Source organism: Apostichopus japonicus, chromosome 8 (genome assembly GCF_037975245.1).
Source record: "Apostichopus japonicus isolate 1M-3 chromosome 8, ASM3797524v1, whole genome shotgun sequence".
Taxonomy (NCBI): Eukaryota; Metazoa; Echinodermata; class Holothuroidea; order Aspidochirotida; family Stichopodidae; genus Apostichopus; species Apostichopus japonicus.
This window is the reverse complement of record NC_092568.1, coordinates 3,123,225-3,147,062: the sequence shown is the minus strand read 5'-3', so window position 1 is coordinate 3,147,062 and position 23,838 is coordinate 3,123,225. Positions and strand designations below refer to the sequence as shown.

General features: G+C 37.0%; 2 protein-coding genes across 4 annotated transcripts in view; both read left to right on the top strand.

Moving 5' to 3' along the window:
* The window catches only part of LOC139970659 (uncharacterized), a 97,162-nt gene extending 83,358 nt beyond the window's left edge, over positions 1-13,804 (top strand). For 2 of the 3 annotated variants that reach the window (XM_071976535.1, XM_071976534.1), the window contains 2 exons: positions 1,978-2,122; positions 2,688-13,804. In XM_071976535.1, the coding sequence (XP_071832636.1) occupies positions 1,978-2,122; positions 2,688-4,956 (2,414 nt within the window). In that variant the 3' untranslated portion in view covers positions 4,957-13,804. The remainder of the gene's footprint in view (positions 1-1,977; positions 2,123-2,687) is intronic. The other variant, XR_011794183.1, reaches the window with a different exon arrangement.
* A 7,381-nt stretch (positions 13,805-21,185) lies between these two features.
* LOC139971394 (gamma-aminobutyric acid type B receptor subunit 2-like) overlaps positions 21,186-23,838 on the top strand; it is a 42,468-nt gene continuing 39,815 nt past the window's right edge. The window contains exon 1 of the mRNA XM_071977770.1: positions 21,186-21,681. Coding sequence (XP_071833871.1) covers positions 21,328-21,681 — 354 coding nt within the window. The 5' untranslated portion in view covers positions 21,186-21,327. The remainder of the gene's footprint in view (positions 21,682-23,838) is intronic.

Here is a 23,838-nt window from a genome sequence, read left to right as displayed (position 1 = left end):
CACAATTTCCCAGAAGAAGAAGAAGATTTCTTCATTGAACAGTAGTAGACCCTGTAAAGAAATTACTAAATACCTCTGAAGCTGCTCCAGTGTCATGTTTACATGTTATTGTCTGTGGAATAACATTTGAACATTTGCTGTCTATTATGTTGACAGATTGTATACATTATCAGTAGTATCTTGGAAACAGGATAACTCTTTCAGTCTATGGTGTATCATCAGGATCCATGCTCACCCCCCTACCCCCCCCTTCAATTCCTCTCTTCCATTTTACCTCCCCCCCCCCCATCCAAACATCATTGAAAAGATATTAATATGGCACCAATTTTTAAGTATTTGAACTTCTAAAATGTCTTGGGTGTGTATGTATTGATTATTAGCAGTGTTAAACTTCAGTTTACTTGATTGCTATTTGCTATTCAGATGGGAAAGTTTGTGAACTATAAAGTTTTTTTTGTCTTTTTTTCTGTCGTCAGGGCAAGGATAGGTTACTATAAACAGGTATATATTTGTTTTGGTGTGAGTGTGGCATTATTTCCACACTTGGTATAAAGTATTTTGACCTTCTGGGAAAAGCTTTTTCTTTAACAGAAGTGTGTTTTTGTTTTGTTTTTAATGTCACCTTGAAAATAAAAAGTGAGTCACTGATGACTGCTACAAATTTGGTCACACCATCGAACAGGAAGTTTCTCATTCTCAGACCAAATAGGGTTACAAAAGAAAATATTTCCACGAATTCTTGCGACATGGTTTAATGAATTGTAAGGTAATGAACGTCATTCCGTAACCTATGGTTTTTATTGACGTTCTTATCATTTTTATTTTTATTATGTTGTGTTTGTGATAGCTAGATTTTTCTCATTGTATTCAATTTGCTTCATAAACAAATTGATTGACAGAACTTGTCTTTAGTCAGTTGAGCTATAAATGAATTTAGTGGATTGCGTTCCAGTTCTTTCTTAAAATGTTACTCATTAAGAGAGAACCGAAAACATTTGCAGGCAAAATTTGAGATTCTGTTTGCTTTAAATGGTAGTGCTTCAGTTTGGCAAACAGGACGGGAAACAAATTAGGGTTGTAAATTTGTACACCGAAAATGAAAATTGTTGAAACAATCTGGGTTTTTTTATTGATTTTTTTATCATTGGACATGATTTTGTTGTTTTTTTAGTGAAGTACATATTCAAACTATCAGTCATGAAAGGTTTATTCTGTCTAAAACAATATATAATGATGGCTTTTGTGAGATTAATTGAATACTGTGATCCATTCAATGAAGTGCAGTTAAATGTATAAAACATGAATCGGTACCCTGAAATAATATGTGAATCCTCCCATGTTGTTTACAGGGAATCGAAACAGGACCAACCCACTGTAAGGATTTTATACTCTGATTGTTTAGTACCTTTGAAAATCCCTCCCTGAAATATTTAACCCTGGAATGATTTCAATCTCAATTGGAAGGTTAAATTATGGAAGACCTATTTTAGGTTTATTCCTTTCTTAAATCAGACTGGATTGAACCTTTTTTTTTCAATCCCACCACGGTTGCAGTCTGTTTTATTAGGGTACGGGATTTGGGGTGGGGGACTATCATACTTTTGAACGGAAGAAGAACAAGCTGTCGAATGTTGGTCCATGGGGAACCTAATGAAACCATGTGGCTGCACCCTATGGGAATCCCCCAGGGGACAAGTGGCTGTGGTGCACTGTGGTGCCCCAGGAGAGATTGTTTGAATTGTGCACACTTTGGTGTGTAGGTGTGACAAGTTACCAATGACCAGGGTTAAGTACAGCTCGGTGAGACTTAATTGTAAGTTGCACGTTATAAGAACTGTTAATTATGATCATTATTATGTTTACATTTGCGATGACAAACGAGCAATTGGCACATGTCTTACTCCTTCCTTCCCGCTCTGTAAACTAATGTCTGTTGGGTTGTTTTCACTGTTTTCATTGGATTTGTAACTCTTGCAGTTATCGTAAAAGGGAGCAGCATGAGCAAGTACTACCGATTCCTGGGAAAGGTTGGAGAATGGGTCTGGATGAGAACGAAGGCAACCATCATATACAACACCAGTGGTGTGGCACAATATGTGGTGGCCATGAATTATGTCATAGGGTGAGTACACAAGATGTATAGTAGCACACAACACCAGTGGTGGGGCACAATAGTGGTTGATGGGATGCATACACATACACTAGATGCATGGTACCCACCCCCCCCCCCCAATACACTCCTCCAGTTCTAAGAAACATACAAGGCCTACTATGACATACAAGGCCTTATCATATTGATTATTTATGAATGTGTAGTTCATATCATGAGGAAAAGTGCCAACTTGACTGACAAATGGGATGCACAGATAAACAGAAGATAAACAGAAGATAAAAAAGAAATGCTTACCCTTGAAAATGCATGTTCATAGTAATGGAAACATAGAACATTAAACAGGTAACATAATTCATTTTTTTGTTAATTATTGTGTTTGTTTGTTATGATCAAATGATACCCACACAACTATGTAATGCAGGAATTTTTCAAAGTTTTTGAGAGGATTTAACATTTGGTGGTTTGAAAAGTGTAATTACAAACAAAAACATAAAATGTCCTTGTGTTTTCAATTTAATCTCTTTCAAGTTACACATCTACCTCTCACATTTTTCTTCTTTCATCTTATTTACAGGAAGGAAGAAGGAGAGAGAATGATGATGTTGGAGAGGATGCAGGGAGCCATAGAATCTCCTGTAGCATCATCGTCGCCGTCATGTAGTGATGGAGAAGCTTGCCAATCTCCGATATCATCTCCCAGGAGAGGATCCCCTGCGTCAGATAACGAAGGACCTCAGCAACCTTTAAAGGCTGAGGAGGTTGCCCATTTCATTCCGGCAGCTGTCTGTGAACCCATTTTGAAGCCACCAACGGAAATTGTTGACTTCTCTTCGTTAGTTTCCAATGGAACTCCTTCTTCAGCTCCTCCTCCTCCAGAGGGGATGGATATCAGTGAAACTGTGTCTTCTCATTCACCTCCTCCTGCTGCAGATGCTCAGCTGGACATGCATTCAGCAGCCAAAGTATCTGTCACGTTAAAGCCTTCATTGCCACACATGTTTCAGACAGAACTTTCAAAGAGTGATTCTCCTCAGAGTGACCTGGAGTCTGTATCCAGCGGATCCACTGGGTGCGATAGCTCTCCTTCGGTCATCACATCTTTTGACCAAAGGAGAGACAAGGAGAGCCACTTTGAGGATTTTTTTGACCACCCAAAGTGCACCACAGACCAGAGCGCCGGCAGTACTCTGTTAGCGTCAAGTCCGATGTTCAGTAACGGCAGTCCAGCTAGCGGGGGTAGTCTCATAGACAGTCCAGGTTCTCCTTACATCGGGAATAACTTCCTCGAGGAACTCGTCGAGAGCGAAGTCTTTAGAGATGAGCAAACTTCAGTGCAAGCAAAAAGTGGAATCCTGCAGGATTTGCTTAAGAAAGAACCTTTGACCCATCAGTATATGTCTGTAAATATCACAGATTTGACTCTCCTGGACACTGAACAGTCCCTGCCTCAAGATATTGCAGACTTTTCATTAGAATTTTATAACAAATTAATAGACCAAAGTGCTCAGGATGCTGCCTCTGTAATGGGGAATGACCTTGAACTTGTCAAAGCAAGTGACATGAAAATAACCGAACCGTGTGGTCCAGTTACTCCAAACAGTTTTGCTGTTATCACAGAGCTCCCTCCTGACCAAGCATCTGTGGGTATCCCATCTCCATCCACAGATTCTGTCGGTGATGGTGGTGGTGGTATCCTTCCATCCAGTGGAAGAAGCGAAAACATTCTCTCTTTTTCAGATTCGATCGTCGATGCAAACGACTTCCCTACAAATGTGCCGGAGCTTCCTAATGTTCCTCCGATGCCTCAGAATGTGACAGACGGTCTGTCGAAGCTTGAAATTAAAGACTCAAAACATGCTAGCGGGGACATAAGTAGCCAGAGTACCAAGTCCCTTCTCAAGGCTCTTCTCATGGGCAGAGGAGGGAATCACTTGGCAGCTCAATCTCCAGCAGCAAAACGTGGAAGCAGTCCAAGTGGTGTCCATCCCAACGAGAGGTACTATCCAAGTGCAGGTGTGAATATCCATCCACATACAGAAGGGGGACCAGCAGGGGTAGCTTCAAATGGCATGGCTGATGATGCCGCTAGCCACATTCCTTTCAATAATAACATCCCTGGTCAGGATGACTACGCCATCTACGAGAGGCAGCGACAAAAGTTGCTGCTCCTGGAGCAGAAGCACAGGCAGCAACAAGAGTTTCTCTTACAAAATCACCTCCATGAGCAGCAGTTGCTCCAGCAGCGACAGCAGCAACAGCTGATGCTGGAGATGAGGCAACCCATGATGCACCTGCCATCTCCACAGTCAGTAATGGATGGCATCCAGACGGCCACACCACCGGGTATGATGAATGTATCTCGGGCAAACTACGGGCCACAGGAATTTGGAGCTATAGGTTCCCCACAACAGGCTATGAGCACTGCTCCTTCATCTAACGGATCATTACCGATGAGGAATGGGTTCATGTCAGCCGTTAATTATTCTTCCAACAATTCCCAAATGAATGAGGAGTCGTTCCATAACGTACAGGTGAATGGGGGGCAAACTTCCTTGTCCCCAAACAACCCTCCTTCAGTTGTTCCACCACCACCCACTATGCAGCCAGTTATTCACACCAACGCCCATATCAGCATGGTGACCGATAACATGGTACCACAATTTCAAACTTACGAAATGTCTGTGGAAGGTACTCCAACATTAAAATGCACCGCCACAATGAATTCAAACATTGACATGTGGGGATCAGGGAGTGCAGGCAGCCAGTCTCAATTAACTGAACAATTTATGGATACTGGACACTTGGAAGAACAATTCTCCACACAATTACCACCACAATTCTGACAACAACAATGGTTGTTGTGCACATGACGAAAGGGTTGCCTTTATTAGTGAGAAAACTTAGTACAAAATGTTTGTCCATTATTGCACTTATCATGCACAATTCAAATTGGAGAATGTGGCTTGGGTGGGGGGGAGGGTTAATCTTTGTACTGGTGTATTACCATACCTTAAAGGTACATAGTGCATTTGTTCACAGGTTAAACTTCTAATTCTGTTTGTCTGCTGCAGCGCAGTTAACAAGGATTAAGGACTAACATCAGTTACAATGTTTCCAATGACAAGTCTTTAAAGTGTACCCATAAATGAATGGGAACCATAGTTTGTACAAATATGTCTGTTTCTTATGTCGGAGATACGGCGTCAAACACAAGCTGTACAAGAATATTATTCACAATGTAAAGGCTTGCTGTTTAAAAAGGAAAGCTTAGCAGACAAAAGTTCAAGCCTTGGGTTTTGCAAAAAAGAAATATCGCTTTAAAAATTTTGTAGAAGTAAGGTTATTGTTAAACTTAAATTTGTTCATAATTATATTAACTACAAGAGTTGTCAAAAGCTCGCTGATGACTTCAAAGTTTTTATGATTCAGTATAAAGAAGTTACTTATTGTGTTACGTTTTGTAAAGAAACAGTCACTTCACCATGAACGTAAAAACTGTAAATGATTGTAAACTAAAGTCACCTCTAGAGCTTCTGTTTTTTAACTTCAGTTATGGTTTGGTGCTCTAGTGAAACTTACTACAAGTTCTTCCCTCCCATATTTTAGAATAGAAAAGGTAAAAATTGGGTTGTTATTATGATACTGTCGTCATTCTTGTCAAATCTCCAGTTATATTGGAGTCACTGACAACGTCATGATAAACGAATGGCGTGAAATGAATGGAGCCAAGGAAAAGTCATCTTTTTTTCATCTTTTTTTTTATTCTTTAAAAATGACAGAAAGTCATTGGAAAAACCTTGAAAATGTTTTTGACAAAACTACTTAAAACAAGTTGCTTGGTCAGTAATTTGAAGCATGTATTCTAAGTCAGAGGTTGGCTACTTCTTAGGCCATAAAGTGATATCTTGCTTGCGGAAAAGTCATGACAGACAGAACTCCACAAGAAGGTTTGATTTGGAAGCAGTAACTGGTTTAAAGACAACCAGGTGAATGCTGTGTTCTTTGTACTCAGGAATTCACAAATGAAACTTTTCTAAAAAAAAAAAAAATTTAAAGTTAAGCTTTGACACCCAAAGCAGACATAAATAAATATATTTTTGCCTGAATTATGTATGGTTTAATTTGCATTTCACTCATTTAAGGGTTTCAGTTTTTGTGTTTTCATATTGAATATTAACATATGTGTACATACTGCATATCATCAAAAATTGCAAAACCTTTTCAAACACAAAAAAGTGGTAAGAAACTTGACATGACATCTCCAGCATGTAAGGTGTCATTCCAATGGCTGGTGTTTATTGATCAAACACACTTGCTGACATTTCCTGCATTTTTAGGGAAATTTTATGGACGCCTCTGGCAATCGCAGAGTCGGTGACGTGATTCATGGTATCTGGCTTGAGAAAGGATTTATCGGTCTGTACAAATCAAGAAAGTAATATTCCTACAAAAAGGTTGCATAGAGATGAAATTGTCAGTGAAAAGAACATTGACATGCTAACATGACATTCCAAATATGTGCATCACATTTCAAAGAAAAATCAACAACAATAATATAATCGGAAACTTAGAAGCTTTTTTCAAGATTATCTCTCATGATGATATCACAGGCTATAAACTACTATCGTTCACTTCCTGGAGTATGGTTATGTGTTAAAAAAAATAATTATGAATTAACACAACAACCATGTCTAGAATGAGGAGCAGAATATTTAGAGGGGGGTCTTCAACTAACAGTCAAATAGTGTTCTCTCTCGTGTAAGTGACAGATTTTCAGGCTTATCACCTTTTTAGAAATAAAGTGATTATGGTTGTAGAGTCTTGGTAGATTTTGGGCTTATTTGTTATTTTGATAGATTTCATTTATATCAGCCAACTTTTATGTCAATTACATTATAAAGTCTTCACTGCCCATTTAGACCAGTAGGTAACTTAAGCTTTAAGGAGCAAAAAATGCTTTAAAAAGATTTGTCCCTTATTTTAGTCATTTTAAAGAATATCAAAGAAATTGTTGGTCATTATAAGCTAAGCAAGATCATTTGTATGAAGGTCAAACTGACTTAGTTTGATGGAAATGCCTAACTGTATTACAAGTTGACTTCAGGATTATTATAATTGGTCAGATGAGGGAAATATTTATAAGATGTATTTAAGCAACTGATCAAATAGCTTGTAGCTTTAAATCACCACCAGTACGCACTCCATCTAATGCTAATGGCCTTAAGACACCCTAATTACTGACAAATGCGTGGTGATTATGAGAAACTTTCCATTCAAATTGGATCATAAGTTATGGAAACTTCAGCACAGATTATGTGTACAATATCCCTTGGGGTTAACATGCTTTGAGTTGAAGTAGGTAAGATTATGTATATGCAAAAACATCAAGGGAAAAAAGAGACAACCTCTTTTTATTGTGGTAATCTCTTTGACTTAGCTTGTTAATTAGATGCATAAATTGGGCACACCTTGTGTAATACTAATGTTTCCCATAGGAAATTAGCACAAACAAGTTCTTACAGATCAAATCTTTGCACGCTGATGCGTTGCGGTACCAATAAGTACTATTCACATAGCAAGTGTGTGTGGAGTGGGGAGTCACTGACTTCCATGCGAATCCAAGCCTGTTTTTTGTCCTGCGTGAAGTGAACGAATCCTAGCCTAAACCAGTGTGTAAAGGAATTGAATATTAAAGAGGAAGATTTGAAGTTTGTAATAATTTTAATTCAATCCCTGTATCCTCTTGTAACTGCCCCTGAATGGAAATTAAAAGTTCAAATTAAATTTTGGACAATTATGATTATCACATTCCTTTTGTGAAAGCAATGTTAAAGCAGCCTGTAGTGTTTGAATGGTAACAAATGTAAACCCAAATATGCTTGAACCAAGGATATATATGCAGTTAAGTTTGTAGCATTGGTGTCATAACAGATGTTAGAAACCTTGAAAGATTCTCATACTTTCTATAAGTAATGTCAGATGTTCATAGTAGCCTAGCCTACTTTGCAAATGAGAAATGGGGCTGAAGTTGTTATGTTCATAGACTACAGAGGTTAAGCACTAGCTTGCTGCACCCTTTAAGGCACAAAGAATAAATTCATTAGATGTTCTTGCAGAATAGTTACAGAAGCGAAGCATGAATCTGATGAAAAATGTGCCATGTTTGTGAAACAACTATATACCATGAGATATATGTTTGGTTATGTGAAAACATCTTTGGTTATGTCATAACATCTTTGGCTATGTAATAACATTATTGGTTATGTAATAACATGAAGAGTAATTTGGTGGTTTATGTTTTATGTCATTAGAAATATAGCCTCCTCTCTTTTTGTTTTTCATCTCTTTCCTTTTGTTCTAGTTTGTCCAGTTTGTAAATGCTTTACTTGGGAAGGAGATTGATGGAGATGAATGTTATCAACCTTCAAATTTAAGAGTACAAATTTGGTCCTACACCACTTTTAAAATGATCCCAAACATTTTAGTTTTGTTAAACACGGTCAGTCATCTTTGAGAAGATGTGTATTCACCTTGTTAAACAATGTTTGATAAAACTAAAAGTATCAGTATTAATAAAAACCAAAAAACAAAGTGGCGCTCATTGTGTGATATAGATTTATCCATCAGAGACCAGTAACACCTTGCTCTTCTCTAGCAGTAGCATGTGATCTATTCCTTAACATTGCAAAAAAAGAGAATTTTTGGTCAAAAGTGAAAGTATCTATTTGTCATGTCATTGGCTTTAACAAAAGAGTAATATGAGTTGATCAAAAAACAAAGTACTTCTCCGTTTATAGTATTAGTAGATAATGGTAAGTTTAATCTGTCTTTTATAACATTCTCAAGTATAAAAGCATATAACAGAACAAAGATAGAAAGGAACGTGTATGTATGAAATTGCTTTGCTTTTCAGACTTGGTTTCTAATTTTATAGGAGTGTAAAGATAACTGGAAACTCGGGAAATGTTAAACAAATTCAAATCCCATTCTAGCCAATATAGTATTTTTGCTCATTCAAATTTTGAAATTTAATAAAACATTGACTTGGATTGGTACTGGTTTCATGGCGTAATCAGTCGGTATGCTCTACTACCTGAGATATCCATGTCTCAGTGGATATGTCCTACCACCTGAGATATCCATGTCTCAGTGGATATATCCTACCACCTGAGATATCCATGTCTCAGTGGATATGTCCTACCACCTGAGATATCCATGTCTCAGTGGATATGTCCTACCACCTGAGATATCCATGTCTCAGTGGATATGCTTTGCCACCTGAGATATCCATGTCTCAGTGGATATGTCCTACCACCTGAGATATCCATGTCTCAGTGGATATGTCCTACCACCTGAGATATGTTTTGTTTAGTGGGTGTGCTCTTCCACCTGAGATATCCCTGTTTCATGATCTGATATGGAGCAAGAAATGAATGAAAACTCAACCTGCCATTGGACTGCCAATATGAACTGCTTTCTGTTTCATTGTATATCATGTTTGATCCTGCCTTTTCATTAAATATGCTGTAATTAGTGTCTGCAACTGTAAATTTTACAAACTTAAAATATATTAATATCCTTACACAAATCCAATAAAAATCAATGAAACCATGTTATGTCATTATGTGAATATTTCCACATTATCTAATCAACTTCTTTGCCAAACTTGAGAAGTTGAAATCTTATGAAATTTCTGATTTCATGTAATCCTTGCAAAGGTAAATGTCATCACATTGAAAACTGTGTTTCGTTCGCTTACATATATGAATGTCTTTTGTTTGAAGTAGCAAAAATGTTAGGAACTGTTTGTACTGTCAGCGATAGTGCTTGGAAGCAAGATATGGGAGGACAGTATAGAGTGGTGTTAGCATTAGAATCAGATCAAACTGTTCATACTGTCAGTGATACTGCTTGGAAGCAAGATATGGGAGGACAGTATAGAGTGGTGTTAGCATTAGAATCAGATCAAGGTTAGAAACTGTTCATACTGTCAGTGATACTGCTTGGAAGCAAGATATGGGAGGACAGTATAGAGTGGTGTTAGCATTAGAATCAGATCAAACTGTTCATACTGTCAGTGATACTGCTTGGAAGCAAGATATGGGAGGACAGTATAGAGTGGTGTTAGCATTAGAATCAGATCAAGGTTAGAAACTGTTCATACTGTCAGTGATAGTGCTTGGAAGCAAGATACGGGAGGACAGTATAGAGTGGTGTTAGCATTAGAATCAGATCAAACTGTTCATACTGTCAATGATAGTGCTTGGAAGCAAGATATGGGAGGACAGTATAGAGTGGTGTTAGCATTAGAATCAGATCAAACTGTTCATACTGTCAGTGATAGTGCTTGGAAGCAAGATATGGGAGGACAGTATAGAGTGGTGTTAGCATTAGAATCAGATCAAGGTTAGGAAGTGTTTGTACTGTCAGCGATAGTGCTTGGAAGCATGATATGGGAGGACAGTATAAAGTGGTGTTAGCATTAGAATCAGATCAAACTGTTCATACTGTCAGTGATAGTGCTTGGAAGCAAGATATGGGAGGACAGTATAGAGTGGTGTTAGCATTAGAATCAGATCAAGGTTAGGAAGTGTTTGTACTGTCAGCGATAGTGCTTGGAAGCATGATATGGGAGGACAGTATAAAGTGGTGTTAGCATTAGAATCAGATCAAACTGTTCATACTGTCAGTGATAGTGCTTGGAAGCAAGATATGGGAGGACAGTATAGAGTGGTGTTAGCATTAGAATCAGATCAAGGTTAGGAAGTGTTTGTACTGTCAGCGATAGTGCTTGGAAGCATGATATGGGAGGACAGTATAAAGTGGTGTTAGCATTAGAATCAGATCAAACTGTTCATACTGTCAGCGATAGTGCTTGGAAGCATGATATGGGAGGACAGTATAAAGTGGTGTTAGCATTAGAATCAGATCAAACTGTTCATACTGTCAGTGATAGTGCTTGGAAGCATGATATGGGAGGACAGTATAGAGTGGTGTTAGCATTAGAATCAGATCAAACTGTTCATACTGTCAGTGATAGTGCTTGGAAGCAAGATATGGGAGGACAGTATAGAGTGGTGTTAGCTTTAGAATCAGATCAAACTGTTCATACTGTCAGTGATAGTGCTTGGAAGCAAGATATGGGAGGACAGTATAGAGTGGTGTTAGCATTATAATCAGATCAACGTTAGTAACTGTTCATACTGTCAGTGTGTGTTATTGTGTGTTACGTTTGGTTTAGTTTATAGAGATTTAAAACACAGATTGATGTGTGAAGATTCATGTGAATTTGTGACAGGTTAAGGAAAACCAAAACGAGAGCCACTTCTGTACACAATTGGCTTACATTGTCACAGAGGGCAGAGCAGGGCAGTGAAAGGGGGTGGGGATCTTGGTAGTCAATCAAAGAAGTGCATTTAGCTCCTCTAGAAATTTAAGAGTGTACTACTACAGAATTCATGTATGTATCATGATAGGAAAGTCCCGGTACTGACTGGACTACTTTGCTTTGACATTTCTGGTGAACATGAAGTGTATGATGTGTTAAATATAGTGATCAATGTTGACATAGAAAACTGATGGTTTTACCTCTATAACTGTTATGAAGTGATTGTTGTTTGTATTGGCTCAGGACAATACAGTATGTTCTGACACCTTTAAAAGCAATTAAACCCTAAGGAATCGTGGCTATAGATGATCTCCCAGTCAACAATTTCACAGCTTTTTGTAGCTTTAAAAATCATGTTTAATAACTTATAATTTACTTGATAAAAAAGTTTTGGACTAAAGATGACAGGATTGACCTATTAGTAAGTTTGAAGCAGGAGGGCAGTGACATGGTGTATTGTTTTAGGGTGTGAGTATGTACGTGTATTGTTTTTAGGGTGTGAGTATGTACGAGTATTGTTTTAAGGTGTGAGTATGTACGTGTATTGTTTAAGGGTGTGAGTATGTACGTGTATTGTTTAAGGGTGTGAGTATGTACGTGTATTGTTTTTAGGGTGTGAGTATGTACGTGTTTTGTTTTAGGGTTTGAGTATGTACGAGTATTGTTTTAGGGTGTGAGTATGTACGTGTATTGTTTAAGGGTGTGAGTATGTACGTGTATTGTTTTAGGGTGTGAGTATGTACGTGTATTGTTTTAGGGTGTGAGTATGTACGTGTATTGTTTTAGGGTGTGAGTATGTACGTGTATTGTTTTAGAGGTGAGTATGTACGTGTATTGTTGTAGGGTTTGAGTATGTATGAGTATTGTTTTAGGGTGTGAGTATGTACGTGTATTGTTTTAGGGTGTGAGTTGTACGAGTATTGTTTTAAGGTGTGAGTATGTATGTGTTTTGTTTTAGGGTGTGAGTATGTATGTGTATTGTTTAAGGGTGTGAGTATGTACATGTATTGGAGGCCTGAAAGGGAGGAGCAATAGACAAGGAGTACTTTATATGTTATTTCCTCTGGTCTCATAAATCATGTGATTAAACATCCCAAATATCTAATGGACAATGCATATTGTCTGTTCCTTCTACATAATGATTAGACCTGTCTGCTCCTGTGTAATGAACAAACCTGTCTATTCCCTGTCTTTATTGAACAATCCTGTCTGTTCCCTTTTCATATTGAACAGATCGGTCTGTTCTCACTTCACACTGAACAGATCTGTGTTTCTTAAATACATTGAATGAACAGACCTGTCCATTCACTTTCCACATTGAACAGACCTGTATGTTCCCTGTTCACAATTAACAGACCTTTCTACTCCTTTTTCTAATTAAACAATCCTGTCTGTTCTCTGCTCATATTGAACATACCTGTCTATTATATCTTCATATGGAAGCGATATGTGTGTTTCTTCAATATATTGCACAGAGCTGCCTTTTTTCATCTTGCATATCAAGCAGACCAGTCTGTTACTTGTTCAAAATGAAAAAACCTTTCTGTTGATCGTTTGTAAACACTGAAAAACAAACATATCTTACACTCCCACTGTTAATCTCAATCATATAATGGTATCCTAGGTTGGACTTAAACCAGTGGAGAAATTTATTTCTTATTTCCGAGTATGTGTTATGTCATTATTTCACCAGAATTTCATTGTTTTAAGTTAAGGTCATTCATTGGTCACTGATGCAGCAGACGAGATATATCATGGCTGATGGGTGGAGATGGGTGGAATTATGGTGGGAGATGGGTGGGTTTATGGTGGGAGATGGGTGGAGGCTATCTGATTCATCTTTATTCAACAGTATCACCTGAATATGAAACTACCTCTTATATAGAGATGGCACTGTTCAAAGCTTTCCTTTCATATTTTCTGATTGAAACTTTTTTGTTAATTGTAACCAGTTTTTACTTTGTAATAGTTAAGTGATCATCACCATATTATTATGATTATTATGATTATTTAGTATGCTTGTCATTACAGAAGACAAGCATTTGTAATCATTCTCCCTTACAGAAGAATAGAAAGCAACAAGACAAAGAAAAAAGGCTTCTAAAAAGACAAAAGTTACACGTTTATGTACAAAAAAAAAATGTAATGATATTTTTTCAAGTTGAATCATGAAGTTTTGATACTCATAATGCCAGGTATATTTGTAAATATTTTTAATGGTGTAAATACACAAAATTTGGGTCATTGTTAATGTACAAAGAAATTTCATCACATATAAATAAATTTTAACTCTTTGGAAATGAGACCTTTTTTTTTGCCGTCATTCTTCAGTGCGTTCCTTTTTCAATGTAGTTTCACTTTTCTTTTACGTGCATTGTGTAATTTAATTCGGTTTTTGGGCAACTTGGATTGTATATATTGTTACTTATCTACTCCTCTGACACCACACAAAATATATGAGTCTTAATCCAGATATGAAAATAAAAGCCAAAATGAAGAAAGATTGAAACAGGAAACTATTCAATTAACCACTGTGAACATTTGTAAAGGTGACTGTTTGGTTTGGCCTCAAATATTCTAAAAAAAAGTCAAATAATGCTCATTCATGCACAAATACTGCTACCCAAAATTGCATTTTAATACATCAAGACAACATTACATAATTAAGTACCATTGCCTGGAAGTGGCTTGTACCAGTGGGAGGGGTAAAGGGGGTCTCCTTCTTTTCTTTTTTTTTAAATGAAAAAACAAATTCTTTTTAGCATGCAACTATTTGGGAACATTGAATTTGACACGGTTTGTCTTACTCCAGAAAGCCTGCCTATACGATACTGCCTTCCATATTTGACGACTTTCGTAGTCGCAGAACTAGTTTTGTCCTGTGTTTTTTTTCTGTGCCACAAGAAAAAACGATTAAAGCAATAGATTGAAAAGGGGATATACAAAGTATAGTGTTTACATTGAATGCATATCGCCAATGGTAACAGTCTTTCAAAATTTGTTGAGTGGTGTTGACATGCGAACATTGTAAAAGCTTTAACCATTGAGTATATGTATTCGTTATTGTCTTCAATTCATCAGTTCATCTACCACACTTTACCTATCCCCCCCCCCCACCGTTATACAATCGCTTACAGGATTTCACTCATAATATTGACCCATCTATCAGTTGCCAGGATTTTTTATTTACAAAGCGAGAATGATATCTCATCCATTTCCTTTTGATTACCGTCCAAATCATCACTGGGTGAAGTGATTTTGGTGGAGTTAATGGGAATACGGAGCGAATGGATTATAGTTGATTGTTAATTGTTCTGGCAAGTCTTCTTCTTCATATAAACTTGCTGTGTGGCTGTCCTACTTAGCTGTATTTCACTGCTTCATAAAACCGACGGACGGGGTTGTTTTCTTATGAGGCGATGTTTAAGTCCATGTAATTTGTAGAGGAGAAACGGTAGTTTTTTATCATACTTATGAATGGGACAGCTCTTTAGAATAAGGGGAACCAGACAGTGGCGTTCCTCCACCTCCAACTTCTGTCGGGGAAGGGGAAGTTCAGTCGGGGATTTTCTAGTACACTCAGTCAGTTAAAGGGTGTGAAGACTCACGCAAAAACAAACGTCTTATGCCGGTAATTTGACCTAGTTTCGAATGAGGTGTAACAGAAGTGTAAAACACCCCCATCGATCCCAGAAAATACATACACAGCTTGCTACCGTCGGTAATTAGACATTAGTGTACAGTCAGTATACATACAGCCGCGGTCAATACCCACAGCACAGTGTACAAACGATACAGCGATGGACATCTCAGGTCCAGCTAAAGATAACAAGGTATCACGTTTCATTACTGCCTGCATTTTGTAGCGACACGAACAAAACGTCACTTGCAAGCAACAGAAAGTTAACTTTTTCAGATGGCCGCACGCGGTTTGGGGCGAGTCTTCAATTCCTTTAATAATTAAACCATCTATCCAGGTCGATGACGCCCTCAGACGCGTCTCCATGGGGTTTGGGGTGGGTGTGTACATCACTGCCCCCTTTTCAACTTCGCACAATGGTTCAAGTATTTCTTAACACAACTTTACGTTTATACCTATTTATAGACCTCTTTGTTTCGTACGGTAGCTTTGGCTGGACATATGAGGTGTACAAGTACTTTGAATTTTGAGTCATCCATTACTTTGAATCACTTTCATATTATAGAGTAAATGCAAAATCCTTTTTTGAGATGTCAAGTTTACCGATATCTTACATATCTTGCATATCTCGCGATATATCGCGATATCTTGCATATCGTACTGACGAAGTTTGTCACCTCGTGCTACCAGTTAACCCTTTCCGTCGGTTGACTAGATGGATATGTGTGTCTATCACGTTGCGCAGAGCAATAAGCATTTCAGTTACTACCGTAGGAAATATCTCGTGGGAAAATCTCTACGTAAATGTACTTCGGTGAATATAAAGACTCAATACCTATTACCGGTAATTAAGATTGCATTGCAAAACACATTAATTTTCTGTTAATGTATACTGTAGTGAGTTTTATTGCTTAATGCAGGGTTACCCAAGTGTTTTGGGAACCACTACCCAAAAGGCCGCTTGTAGCCTGGCCCATTGACGCCCCCCCCCCCACCCCGCTCGTGTCCTATACATGTAAAGCAGTCGTGACATGCCGTAAACACAAGCCTGAACCCATCAAACTACCTTCAACTTCTACAGTATATTTTCTTTCAGCAGTGCCTTTCACGTCCCCTTCCCTCCATGCCCCCTCCCCCCAAATATATCAGCTCAATTTCCCCAGGTACCATCTGCTTAGTGGCTCGACTAACGTATAGACTAATGTGTATGTTTTTGGTTTTGATGATAATCGTAACCTTTGCAATATGATTGCGTATGTGTGTATGTAAGTGTGTGCGTGAGTGCGTTTGTGACCCCCAGCTTGTAAACACGATATCTCAAGAAGGGAATGTCAGACCAATTCCATAATTATTGTGTAGAAGTAACACGTTGAGAACAACTTGAGAAGCTCATTGGTTTTGGTGGAGGTCAAAGGTCATTTGGGGTCACCAGGGGTCATATTGTGAAAACCTTGCAAACACGATATCTCAAGAAGAAAAAGCATGGGCAGACTTCATATTTAGTGTGTGGAAGTACCACATTTAGTACAAATAGTATATTGTTTTTAGTGGAAGTCAAAGATCATTTGGGGTCACCGGGGGTCAAATTGTGAAAACCTCATAAACACGATATCTCAAGAAGAGAATCATGGGCAGACCTCATAGTTGGTGTGTAAAAGAAGCCTATTGTTTATGGTGGAGGAAAAAGTTCGTTTGGGGTCACCAGAGGTCAAATTGTGAAAACCTTGTAATCACAATATCTCATTACTGGATGCCTGGGCCGACCTCTAATTTAGTGTGTAGAAGTACCACATTGAGTTAAAGAAGCCTATTGTTTTGGTGGAGGTCAAAGGTCATTTGGGGTCATCGGTAGTAAAATCGTGAAGCCCTTGTAAACATGTACACCCTCACTATACATTACGTCAGCTTCATGAAGGAAAACTGCTCATGTTACATCATCGAAACCACAATGCACTTTTGCATTCTGGTTAATGTATGTTTTTATTACTTTTCTAATGTACATGTTTCTATGAATGTGTTTTGTTGATAGTTTCTATGGCTATGGATTTTTCATTTTGCTTGGTGTTTACTTCTTGACAATTTTAGGTAAAATTGTTGATTTTTTCAACCGGTTCGTGAATGTCGCGATTACTTTAATGGATGATATAGTGCAGTAATAAGAATTTAACGCACAGCTTTTAGACTTGAGTTTGCGACAGCTCGACACTAAAATCCCAAATGATTGATATCATTGTGATTTCTAAGCTTGACCGATCAAGTTAACTTTCTCATAATGGACTCAAGCTAAAGTCCATCTTTATTGCGGTGGGGTGCGTGGGTGAGGGGGGGGGTGGGGGCACAACATTACCAATTTGCTTTAAAACATACGTGATTGATTCCAAAAAATAAATGTGTCTAAGAAAAAAATGTTGTGAATCAAACAAATTGATTAATTACTCGTTCATTAGGCCAACTATCACTATTTGGTGAGAAAAACAAACACACACACACACATATATATATATATATATATATATATATATATATATATATATATATATATAGATATATATATATAGATATATATATATATATATATATATGTATATATATATATATATATATATATACGAAAGGTTTCTTAGTTTGACGAATTGCCACCTAAACTTGAAAAATAGCATACTCGGTGAGTTTGAATAACTAGTTGACCAAATACCAATTTTGGTTTATATGAGAAGGAAATCAATTGTAGTCAGGTCCTAACATTATGATAGCGAACGTGATTTCTCCTGTCTGATTTTCGACAATATGAATTACAAAAGTTTGTGTGTTTCTTGCGCACATGAATAATTTGCTTGATGCGGTCATTCGATTCATAATTTATATTGAGTTATAAGATCCTGTTGTACAATTTATTCTTATAATATGTTTTATTGATTTCATACCATTATGTTAAATTTTTATTTTTATTATGATCATTCCAAAATAAGCCATCTATACCGTGTCGAAAGCAGTGTTTATATCATATGTCGAGCCGATCTGATGTCCGTAACCGTGTTGAGAAGCGGCGATGATCAAAATCAGTACTATATAATATTTATGAGTTTCCTACGACTAGATTTGAATGTACAGAATTTGTTCAATATGAGGATTTAGCAAAAACAGTGAAAATTGTACCTAAAAGTACACACTGTTGATCATCTTCTTCTTTCTTTTTTTTTTGTTTTTGTTTTTTGTTCAGTTGAGATTGTTAAAGATGTTATATATGATTATATAATATTATATATATATTATATGCCGTGGCAAAATTTTGCCCTACATGCAGGAACTTCTCCACTAGTTTAGTATATACTTCAAATATAAACGTGACCAGATGTGGTTTCTACGATGCAGTCGAAGATCTTGTAATTATATGTCTATATGTAGCCTTGAAGTATATTATTAAATAATTATGTGTTTAAATTTGATAATAATATAATGTAGCCTTTATGATACTAAACAGCGGTGTACATGATGAATGCATATAATGAACGTGTAAGAAATCTACATAATGATGTAATGTATCTTGTCGTGTCCTGTCCTTGGGTCGACAATAGTTCGTATTACCTTCATATTTTATGAGGATTTGCCTTATGATGCCCGTAAAAGATATTTCAGTACATTTTGCCGCTACCTATTGCACGTTGTAAAAAGTCTTTCGTTCGCAGCATAAATCGTTGCCATAGTAACTGCATGGTAATTGATATTGAGGTCTTACATCACGCGTTAGAGACTACCGCATCATCTTATCAATATTATATCACGAAGGTTATCACCTTACAAAGGAAAGCAACTCATCATACGAATTACGTAATCACTTTTCGATTTCTCTAAGATTCGTGTCATTATCATTTCATTACCATACAATGTCAGTCCAATTAGTCTTTCCATGGAGGTAAGAACAGATGCTGTTTTACCTCCCGATGAACTTTCAAACACTGCAGATAATGTGGTTCATTGCGCAGAAATTTACACCAGGGAGTTGTTATGTTCCATAACAACTCCCTGTTGAAGGGCACTCGCGCCATCTCGATACGCGCAAACCAATGCCTTGCGCAAATGGTGCCTACGTTATAGTAACGAGGTGTCGACGAAATTCTGATCTTATCAGCAAATTTTCATATATAGAAACACTTGATGCACCAGATGAGCTCGAAGTTTGTGGGCAAAATATGCTAAGACTTAACTTTAAATGATAAGCTCTGCTTTATTCATTGATGTACACAGGTAATTGAAGATATCAAAGCACACTAGGGCATTCTGATGGTAGCCGTAGCCTACATATGCTGGGGAAAGTCATAGGGAAATTTAGGTGTAAATCAATTGTTAGGTTTATGTTACCACTATTTGTTTTACATGCAAAGGAGGGACCTACTTAGGGGGGGGGGGGGTGTAGGGAACTGTACCTTAATATTCATAGTTAATATATTGGGGAATTGATAAAGGGGCGAGATGCCGTTATTGCTGTGTATATAAGCTGATATTGCTGGTACTTTGAACATAGGTCAGAACCCACTCATATCACATATGCAAAACTACCAAAGTATATTTCTCTGTACTTTCTGACTATTTTCAATCGACGGATCAGATTGTCCAAGAGGAAACAGGTTTATAAATACTTGGAAAATAAAAGACAAGATGGAAGAATAATAGATAACCTCTCGCAAATATATCCACCCCCCCCCCCTTCCTCCAAAATGATTATAGGATTTTTTTTATTAAATATATATTGGCTAAGCATTTCACATGATATTGCCCGTTTTCTATGTCACACAAGCTGTAACAAGTAGTAGTTTTTTATGTACTATGCACCCACATTTTGGATACATGAGACATCCACTGTCATGTAATAAACCTGACCGACATACATTCGTCCATTTCCTTTCAACCTCTCGAATTATCATTACATCACGATGCATAGCTGAACCGTGAAACACAAGTGTTTTATATAGAAGAACATCAACTCATTTAGTTTTTTTTCCTCTCCACGCTGTGCCGTCTCAACAAATTGTGTTAAACCAACTTAAACAAAGACCTTTCACCGTTTGGCTAATTGCAGTACTATTGGATTTTCAGGATAAGTTGCCGGCGGAGGCCGTCATAATGGTGAGGAGTTTGGGATTTGAAGAATTTACATTAAAACCAGTGACAGATTATCGAGGTTCGATAATACAATGTTATATACCGCTGCTATCCAAATACATTTTCTTCTGATAATGATTTGCTTATGCTAATGCAGTTTTAAGTATTTCAAACAAAGATTTTTTTGTCCTGAAATAACTACACATTTTTCTTAAACCAAGTAGGCCTACATGGGAGAATTGCTTTCATTTGCCGGGCTGCCGGAGAAAATGCCGTCGCCGTATTAATTTAAACAAAATGATATCACCAATGCCAGTATAGTAGAAATTATTTGCTCGTTATGAAGCATCTAACGACATTATTACTCTGACGGTAACAGTCACGTGTGATCGAAGTTCATTATGCAGTGAAAAACTCCTATGATATAAATGTATGATATTACAATTCTTCTTCTTTGATCGTAAACGATATCATAAATATAATTCGTAGTGAAACGATAACCGTATCATTCACATCGGTGTTTATCTCTATAATACGATGAGAGCAAACGTCAGTTACAATCTGTACTATGTTACTATAACCTTCTCTTCTAATTGTAAATTCACTATGACGTAAAGTCAATATTTCGTGATTAGAGGACTTATTTATGCCACTGCTTTCCTTCCATACTCCACCTGCCGCAAAATATAGATCAACATAGCATGCAGAGCCTGGAAGACACGATTTTTTTTATTTATTTGAAAACAAAAGGTTTATTAAATGCCATTTAGGGAGAAACACCTATCGATGTGTTCCAGTTACAGATTATCGTCTGGGATGAAATGGACATTAAGAGCTTCCTTACGTTGAAGGCTTGTCGTTGAAGTTTTTACAGCATAATTTATCTTGTATCTTCTGTCAGTAATTTAAATTGTCAAATCTTCTCGCAGCGGTTACAAACATGTATATTTAATAGGTTAGTTGACGCGTGTAAGACTTGATTTTTATTTCCAATCGTCAATATATATTTACCGCCGACGAGAATACGTCGAGTGGAATAAGGGGGATTGTATTCATGTTAATTTCACACATTTTCAAAACGGTAGAATGAATGTACTTTTGCTCTTAATTCTAGTTTGTACTGTTGTGTTGGGATGTACAGCAAATAATGTTAACATCAGTTCAACCGGAGTGTATGGTGGCGAACAAACTACCGAAAACGCCACGAATGAATACCAGAGCGAGAGTTTTACTACTATAGAAACCAACACAGAGAACACAGATACCGACATATATGGAGATAAAATACCAATATATCTGGGGGGATTTTTGTCGATTGACGGCGGCGTGTGGGATGGCAGTGGTCTGTTACCGGCGATAGAGTTGGCTCTTGAACACGTCAACGCAATGCCAAATGTACTAGCAAGATATGAACTCAAGATGGTTTGGAACGACTCTCAGGTGAGACATTTAAAAACGAAGTTTGTTACAAATACACTTGTGTATATTGTTTCGTTTAACTATTTTTTGCATGCCGTAATCATGTAATCAGAGATCTACTTTGCCAACACATATAGACTCTTCCCTGGTGGAGTACCACCAGGAAACTTACTTTTCGGTTGTCAAAGTTTGGGGCCAATATCGATGAACTTTAAGGAAGGCCCATAAACGTATTTGCATCTAGTTTGCCATATGTTACGGAAGATTTCCAATTCAGTTTTCTATATCTCGAAAACAGTATAAAGGAATTGAGTTCAAAGTTCACCATGATTCTTACCACACGTTCCTTTGTCAAAAGTATTTTTTACACTTGGACTAACTTTTTTGACAGAAACTGGTTACTTTCGTAAATATACATTTTTCATATTTGTAACGAAATAAGCTCAACAACTCCCAATACTGTGCAAATGAAACAAAGGCAAAACTAAGCCTTTTAATGCAAACCAAACGTTATATCACATATATAACTTTCCTGGTGTATTTTGTATAGAATAATTGGCACAGAAGATGATATTGGAATTGGCTGGGGCTTAGATTACTGACATATCAGCTTAATGTGGCATTCTGAATGAGAACGAGCCAGACACAGGCTGTGTAACATTACCGTACCTATATATATATATATATAGTGAGGTGATTCAACAAATCAGTGGTTAGTGATTAAGATATACTTCAGTAATAGAATTATACCATTATATTGAAGTTTTGATTGTGGTCGCCAAACATTACCTCCTCCAGACTACTTTAACATCTGCCCTTGCTCATCTCACCCAACCAACAAATCGTGTCCGGTTTGGCTTTACCCCGTTGATCTGTACTACAGGTCTCAAACGCATTGAACTATAACATTACATCTGAGCTCAAACGTTGATTTAATAACAAAAATATAAGAAAATGTTAAAAGGGTGGAAGCCAGCGAAGACAAATTATTTCAATTTTATTTCTTAATTTCATTTCCCGGAATTCGCAGCCACTAACGAATCAGAAAATAAATTAAGCAGTTTCCTCTAGAGCAGTTTCTTCATACTTCAAAGAGTTTCTGATCATTCGACATTAAGTTCATAATTCATGCTAGTTTTCATGTTATTACGTATCCGTGTTTAAGATGTCAGTAAACGTTTATTTGTAGAGTAATCTCTTTTTCTTTCGATATAAAACCAGAACTATTTATAGCCTTATGTAAATAACAAGCATATTACACTCCGTAATATTTGGATTATCACATTTCCAAATCTCATTTACAAAATTGGCACATTCTCTGTATGTATCACACAAAGTAGAATAATGTGGTGTAATGTTTCTATAATGTTTCAAAACATTCATCATTAAATTTTGCTAAATGTCAGTTATGCTCCTTTTAATGCAGATTAAAATTGGTGTCTCCTCATAATTCCAGCGGAATTAATCCGTTGTTTTCATAATTCTAATTAATTCTAAAAAAAACATGTTCTTTTTACTACATAAACAGCAGAGCACCCATACATTACATCCAATATGGTTTTTTTTAATTATATATATTTTTTATATTCCTATAAAGAATTTTATTCGAATCCATAAACAGTCTTATCTCTATCAAAGTTTGTGTTGTTGACATATGTGGAACTGAAATCATGTGTGCTAGACTTTGTAATCCAGTCATTCTGGTTGATGAGCCACTGATCCGCAATCGGTTATACTGAAAAGATGAAAATGTCACACTCAGAAAAACATATAGTTTGGACTGCTAGCAGTGATTTTAATGGTACATAAACTATATCTTTTTCAAGCAAAAGATGGACTAATACTTGTTTTGCTTTCATATAGGAGCAAGCCCCCCCCCCCCTTGCCCCCGCACACCCCCTTTCGACACAATATCTTTACACCTATGTTAATATCCTTTCTTTTCCGAAAATCACATCTACACACTACCCAATTTTCCAGTCTAAATTGAACCTTTTAACCTACTTCGAACATCAAACATAGTCTTATCGATTTCTGCCTGAGTGAAGGTTTTTTGGTAAAAGATGCATTATGGTTTCATCTTATACTACAATAGATTTCGTGCTATCTATTCTCCTCTATCTAAGCTATTTCATTACATAAATTAAACATTAAACCTGAAAAAAAAACAGCTCAACC